This window comes from Opisthorchis viverrini (genome assembly GCF_000715545.1).
Source record: "Opisthorchis viverrini unplaced genomic scaffold opera_v5_9, whole genome shotgun sequence".
In the NCBI taxonomy this organism is placed as follows: Eukaryota; Metazoa; Platyhelminthes; class Trematoda; order Opisthorchiida; family Opisthorchiidae; genus Opisthorchis; species Opisthorchis viverrini.
The window spans coordinates 200,799-208,367 of NW_008751665.1; the positions used below are offsets into that span (position 1 = coordinate 200,799).

The 7,569-nt window shown below is 42.3% G+C and overlaps 1 protein-coding gene across 1 annotated transcript; it reads left to right on the plus strand.

Annotated features, from left to right (window-relative positions):
• Nucleotides 1–1,719: 1,719 nt before the first annotated feature.
• Nucleotides 1,720–6,399, plus strand: T265_00847 (hypothetical protein; the record flags this gene model as incomplete). Its single annotated transcript, XM_009164742.1, has 4 exons — nucleotides 1,720–1,783; nucleotides 4,396–4,674; nucleotides 5,895–6,002; nucleotides 6,097–6,399. 4 exons carry the CDS (start codon nucleotides 1,763–1,765, stop codon nucleotides 6,319–6,321), a joined length of 633 nt encoding a protein of 210 aa, XP_009163006.1.
• Between the last annotated feature and the right edge of the window lie 1,170 nt (nucleotides 6,400–7,569).

A 7,569-nucleotide genomic window follows, 5' to 3' on the forward strand; every position in this document is an offset into this window, starting at 1 on the left:
AGTCATCCCGCGTGAAGACATCACAAGTGATGATTGACCACGCGAAGCAAGTTTCTACAATCATTGAGAAGATCTTGTCTCTCGTACTGACAGTGGATCTTGTTCGGAAGACTGGTGACGCACGCTGAACAAAGTTCGTCCTTAGGTTATCCATATGGGACTCACGCCGAATATTTTTTGGAGAACTACGATCTGAACTGTATTTGTCGGAATTCTCGCAATACATTTTCTTGATATAACTGTCTACTCATTTGATTGGCCAAAAATCCGAGGCTCTTATCTATTTTGGAGCTCGGTGTCAACCGCAGCCTTGGTCCTAGGGGTTTTCAAAACCAAATATCGGAGGCTTGTGAGCAATGAAGACCACCAATGGCCGACTGTCCAGCGTATAGATAAAATGTTAAGCGGCAAAATGAGTAGCCGAGAGCTCACTCTAATACGTTTCACATCGACTGAGAGCACGAATTTACCGTTCGTCCTATCCCTGACTAAATTCACAGGTGGATAAAAATGTAGAACATGCGGGAACGAAACAGGAATCGTGATTTACTACATCAGGGAATCAGTTAGCGGCTGCCGTAGTCGTAGGGTGAGGCAATTCCCCTGAGCCTCCAACGGACGGAATCTGTGTTGCTCAATATGTTTTCCGTGGCATTCATTGTTGATCTTCAGTTGCTAAGGGCAAGTTTTTTGTATGATTTCATGTAATAAAAGAGTGAGAACAAACTGAGGGTTCGTCGCCCTGAAAACAAGGTCAGCGGATTTCAATTTTCGTTGCATTGCAGTGTGGTAGCCCAGTTTACAGTTCGCATTCATCGAAAGTGTGGCCGAACAGACAAGATTCCATATATGGGACTGTGTAACTGCAGAAGGTGTCTGAACGCCGGATTACACCATCCGCAAAAGGTATCCTATAAAACCGCCATGCTTTACTGACTCTTTAATCAGGCTGACCGTCAAAAATTTTACAACCGAATAAATCAAGTGCTTTTCTCTGTAGCCTAACGATTTTACATTTAAATGTTCAAAAACACTTTGCTGGATTTTGTTAGGTCAGGTGTGAACTCGCCACTCCTAAACTGCTCGGAATGCTGTTTTGCCAGTATGATGATGCGATATTCGCGGTTTCAGTACCTCTTGAATTTAGGAAGTGCCATTTAACTGCCTTCATTCATAGTCACCTGGGCCAAAACAGAACACGCTTCTGGTTTCTATGGTACTGAACCTCGCCACAATTCCGATGTATTTTCCTTTCCAAAACCATTTTACTATCTCATCCTTGTACACATACGACAATGCATTACATATCGGGGCTAATCTCAGTTTTGATCTGGGAATCCACTGACCTTATACGATGTGGGTAAGGTGTTGAACACGATTGTTGTCTGGTGCAATTCTGATTATAAAATGTTTGGGTAGCCATTTCTGTAAATAATCAGATCATAGAAAAGGTAGAATTCTCAGAAGGAAACAAGGATGCTTAGAATCAGATCAGTGCAATGGTTGAGCGCTGCTGTATTGTTTACGTCCGTATCAGGTGTGTTCTCTAGCACTGTGAATGTCAGTCTACCACGCACCACTCTAATTACAATGCACACAAAAACAGAAAGACGTCGTCCACCAGTCAGTAGAGAGCACAGTTGATGAGAGTGCATCGATTGATGTTCTGTCCTGGATTTAGTTACTGACCTCGTACGCGTATATATATATATAATAGCACGTCAATCAGCTTGATCAGTAGACGCTTGGAGACCGCGACAACATGGCCGATGAACACTACACGGTTGGTGAACAAATTATTTGGTATTGCTATTACTTATTATGAGAGAAATTTGTGCACCGCCTGACAGTGAAACCTATGACATAAGTTTGTAGAATACTAGGTCTCATTCTCGGTGTTTCTTTGCCTTGTGGAGAACAACGTTCATTGAGATTTTGAAGAGAGTTGCACGATGAAGATGTTCCTTATAGATGGCTCAGAATGTATCAGATATTCTTATCAAAACCTATTTTGTGCTTCTGCCCTGTCCCCAGATTAATTTCAATGCAATTTAATCGCCATGCTTTCGGTCCTTCTGTGGAGTGTGCTGACCTGCTTAGTTTCGCTTAGTTTTGCCCATTAACCTCGGGCTGAGAGGAGATATCGGCTCTGAAGTGAATGTCGTTAAGAGGCTATTTCTGGGCGCTTCAGCGTGGACAATCCCCCGTGTACTATTCATAAATTGAGGTCACGACAAGGGAAACTAAGCCTCGAGTTACGCCATTATTCAGTTTGAGCGGACAGTTTAAATATAAATCATATTCGGACTGCAGGTTGCGTAGTCCGCATTTCCCATAACGTCATTTTACAACCACAAACAAAACATTTGGACATTTGATCGTTTGTGAATCCCATTCTGTTTTCTGTTCTTCAAGTATGTCCAGAAACTCACGTTCACTGAAGGCTAGACAACAGCTTCGGCTTCAATATTACATTACTAATAGATCCCTCACTGTTCAGTTCACTCACATTCAGGCTAACAGATAATTATAATGTCAAATTTGTCATTTTGTTTTTGTTTTTCCGGATTCATTCATGTATTGAAATTTTAAGTTAGCAATGGCTTCGTCGTATGTTTTGGTACCCAATATTAGTAGAAGAATAGAAACATTTCAGGCCTGTTGTTCTTCAGAGATTTCTTTAATTACTCTTCCCGGTTTTTTGAATGCTACCAGCTGCTTGATTCCAAATTTGGCTGGGTTTCAGTCATAGCAAAATTAGGATTTCGAGCATTGGACTTATCAGTCTGTGGTCATTTATTATACTTACTTTGAGTGCAGGGTAGTGGGCTGCTCCAGAATCGAATGATGCCAATCCAACAGTGTTGACGCTTTGGTCAAACTTATAATGGCAAGTCAGTCAAATGGCTTCTATGGGACATTTTAATATTGACGACTTGTTTACCTCCCCGGTCAAAGGAGGCGAATGATGACGCAATATATTGTCCTGTAGGACAGACCGTCTGAGAACATCAAAATGTAATCCATGCTAGAGGCAAATGACAAGTATCAACCGCATACAAGCATATCCACTGAGTAGGGTTGTGTTGGAAAGCCTTTAGGACCGTGTAATGCACCATGTCGCTTCGGTGGAGGTGAACTTCTCGGATTTATTCAGTACTATTGCTCATCCGTTTACAAGGTTTACAAGTAAAAAATGGAAATTAATCAATCGCTGCTCCGCTACTGTTGTCTGTTTGGTTAGGAGCCAGAGGTTTCCGTTCCACCCGATAAACTTAGTTCAGAAACACTAAATAATGTGCCTGATCACAACGATGTATCAAAAGTGATGAGTGACAAGCTGCGGGTTATCATTGGTCATTAATTGTTTGTTTGTTCCAACGAATGGTGTCACACGTGAGAATTTTGGACTGAGCCACTGACCAAACCAAATCGATAGGTCGATCCAATGACGTGGCCTCGCTACCAATATCCGTAACTAACGCGCCTTGCATCAACCGGTCGACAGAACAGGCGACTATGTATCAGAGAAAAAAGACATGCAAACTGAAGCTGTTCTTCTGAGAAAATGAATCAGCAGTTAAAAGAACCCAAACTTTCCTCCATTTTGGTTGTCGCTCAGTGTTTTGGGCGTGAACCTACTGACCGAAAGGCCCATCCCAGCATTCCGGTTATTCCTATCTTGTTTGGACAATGTGGCGAGATCTCAGCCTTTCCTTTGACTGGCATGACAGCTAGTCGGCTAATACCGTTTGCTTTACTTTGGTTTTGGCGCCCCTTGTTTCCTCTTAGTGCAGCCGAAAAAATCCGCAGTCGATGAAATTGTCCCTTAAAAGAGCTATTTCTCACTAAATGTGGCCTTGCTGCCAGAGCGTGTTAGGTCTTGTGGTATTAAGCTTGTCCTCGATAAGAATATTTCCTTACCGGCCACTGCTTTATTCGGCGAATCGTCTGACTGCTTGTGTATGGAACCTGACAGGAGATTATAACCATCAAAGGAAGCGATAATTACAATGCTAAATACAATACTGAATACCAGCCTAATGGTAACGACAAATGTGTTTGGAACTCATGTCGCGCAGTTGCATGAAGATTCGCGTTCAGTTCACAACTGAATGTTTGATTCTGTCAAGTTGTCCTGATAGATGTTCACGTGACCGTTGATATGTTCGCGGAGTTTGGCAATCAGCTTGCAGAGATTTCGCCATTTATCCGACAGACAGCTTTAATGCGCTCTAGTGAATGGCAAGCCCCCCAGTTCAGCAAAGATGCGTCGATTTAAAGCAATGTTATCCACCCAGGCCATTTTAATTTTAGCTTTAGTGGTCCCGTAAAACCATACAGTTTTTACACACTGTAATTCTTATTCCTTCTCGTTTATACCACCATGAACAGCTATTTTACTTTCACTTTCGTGCCCGAGCCGAAGCAATCAGGATGATATTGCATGCAAACGGCGTCCACTTTGAGGACGTGCGTTTCGGTATGAACGAATGGCCTGAACGTAGAAACCAAATCCCTGGAAGCAGAGTACCGCTGCTCCAAGTGAAAAAAGCCAAAGAAGTAGTCAATTATGTGGAGAGCATGGCGATTGCACGAATGCTGGCCAAACGCTTCAACATGATGGGGGATTCTGAAGAGGAATATTACAACGTTGAACGAATGATTGGAGAGGTAGGTAGATTTGATAAAGAGTTGAAATTATTCTATGATTCTACTCTAATATCCTTCTGTTTGCTCTTCCAACAGATAAGCTTACTTCCAATAGATATCTCTAACAGAGGGATGACTAAGAGTATTCGTACTTTAATGTGTTGTAAATAGATCTTTTCCCGTTTATTGGAAACCTCCTTCCGTAGACAAATTCTTGGCTCAACTTTCCCACCATTTTTGTGGCCGTCGTCTCCACAAGGAAGCGCTCACGTCCAAACATGGCCAATGTACAAACGGTTGGCATTATATTCAACATTGTAGCTTCAATTTTTTCTCTCCAAAATACGATGAAAAATCATCCTAAACAGGACAAGACATGACAAATGGTTGCGAAGTATGGTTGAATAAAGCTGATCTTACTTCACCGACTGTTGTTACGAGAACTGGATAGCTAAATTTATGGCTTCCAGCACTCTTCTATCTAACTCAGAAAAAACCAAGCCTGTGCCTCTTAATAGTACGAGACAGGAAACCGAGAAACCATAGACACACATTTCGTTAACGATTTTCGGGCATCAAGAGTTATGGAAAAAAACTACCAGGAAACGATAATCCGTCGACTGGAGAACGGGGACGCTTACCAATGGACTGTTCAGTTTTTTCAAACGATCACGCATAAGTGTGGGAAATTCTTGCAAACAGAGGAGGCTTTCAGAATCGGTAGGCAAATACAATTTATTCGGAAAGTTAGATAGAAGACGGAAGATTTCCTACAAAAGGTGGTGTGACACGCTGTCCAGACAGTCTGTTGTGCAGATGCCCGTAGCGAGGGTCTTGGTTCTTGGTAGTTATCACCAACCGAAGCTGCTGTAGCTTGAAGAAATATTTCAACAACGCAACCCGCTGTTAGTACATAATTTAGTTCCATTTCTGTGCACCGTTATACAGCTGATGGATAAACAGAGTTTCATCCTTATTTTGGACCAAACCTCCAGTCAACTCAGAGAGGGAGGTATCAGTTTAAAGACTCCCGGGGACTCTGCACAAACACTCATGTGTGCTTGACACCATCAGCTGACCGAATGCTCATCCTCTGTGAAAAAAAGCCAGACAAAAAGGGTAATGGATTTTGAAGACTACACTTGCCTAATGTGTCCCAGATCGAGAAGAACCTGTGACGAATAATCAATAACTTCTGCTTAGAATATCGAATGCTTTATAAGCAACCTTTTCTTTTACAGTGTGCCGATCTGGACAAAGAGTTTTACACCGCCTTTTTCGCTCCACCAGACCAAAAGGAAGAAATGCTTAAGAAGTCAATGAGTGAGGCGGTGCCCAAAATGCTTGACGTGAGTTCCAACTTCATATATTATTTGACATTACAAGAGATTCAGTTAAACGCCCGTTGAAATCCTGGTCTATTTTATTTCATTTCTTTTGCAGCTTATTTCCAAGTCAATTTCTGAATCCGGGGGCAAGTTTGTTGCGGGTGACAAAGTAACCCTTGGAGATATATGCCTTTTGACATCCATGGATCATGTACGCAAACATGATCCCGAATTTCTGGGAAAACATTATCCAAAATTATTAGCCCTCGAACAGGAGGTGCTCAAGGCGAAGCCGAAACTGGCGGAATATATCAGAACACGACCAGAAACGCCGCTGTAACGGGGATTTTCATTTCATTTTTCAAAAACTAATGTTTTTCATTCTGCGTTCACATTAAACACAGTAGTTCTGTTAGATTATTTTTTTTGCTCATACAAGCTGGTGATGGGTAACGAGAGAAGTGATGTCACTAAATTGAAAATCATGCTGTCTTCAGGATGGGGCGGCTGCTGCTGGCACCACTTACTAGAACACACTGTCACTGTAGCTCAAAAACCGGAAGTGAATGAACTTGCAATGGTGAAGAAATTTGCACGTGTACAACAACGTCATGAAATCCCGTCTTTAAGATTCTGTTTTCTTGAACACCTTTACAGTTGCCGAAGCTCCCTCCGGACCAACAGCATTCCTCTAGGAAACGATCGTTCCAATACCAAAAATGTGTCTTATTATACTGTAAGCTGAACTGTTTTCGAAAGTCATTATCAACCTACATCCCCACCGCCTTCTTTTGAAGCCGTTCATCTGACTAGAATTTCATCAACATGAATTGGGGCCACGACTACATTTAGGAGTGTAACACAACAGTCTAATTTCGTAAAATGAAACGATATTGTTAACTGCTTTAGCCTGCGGCCTTCCACGATTGCCAGAAGGTGCCAAGAGATGACCTTGAACACAGTAAATGAGATTCGCAGCTTGAACATGTTTTAGCCATCACATGTAAAAACCCCGGTACAAAAATTCAATCTGCTGTCATTCTATGACACACGTACATAAGAACCCCACTAGGAAACCACAAAGCCCAGTCTTGCAATTAGAAATGAGGAAGATCTCGTTTTCCGTGGCTCTTCCGGCTGTCTTTTGTCTCCTAAAACACATTATAGTATTTAACAGCCAATCTGAATCTCCACTGCCAGTCTACCAGTCCATTTTTGACTGTCCAGTGGTCCTAGGCCTCTATATCCACCGCGATAGCTCCCACATTTTACGCCTTTAACGGGAATTCCGGAGATCCTTCAGATATTTTTCAGGTCTTTAACTCAGACAGGAGTCATTTTGTGGCCCCTCCCCTCAGTGGAGTTCTAAATCTACAGTCTGTGGTGTACACAAAAAAGGGAATTGGTGCGATGTGAGGTTTAGTATGTGGACATTTTGGGGTCTGTGGAAAGTAGCCCCATCAATGGGCTGTTCTTCTCGGTATTTCGAGTTTGTTCTCAAACCATTCCTAAACGTCAGTGGGCCACCTTGGAAGTGAGTTCTAAGGGTTTGTGTGGGGTTATGAGGAAAATGCTGGTGAATGCATGA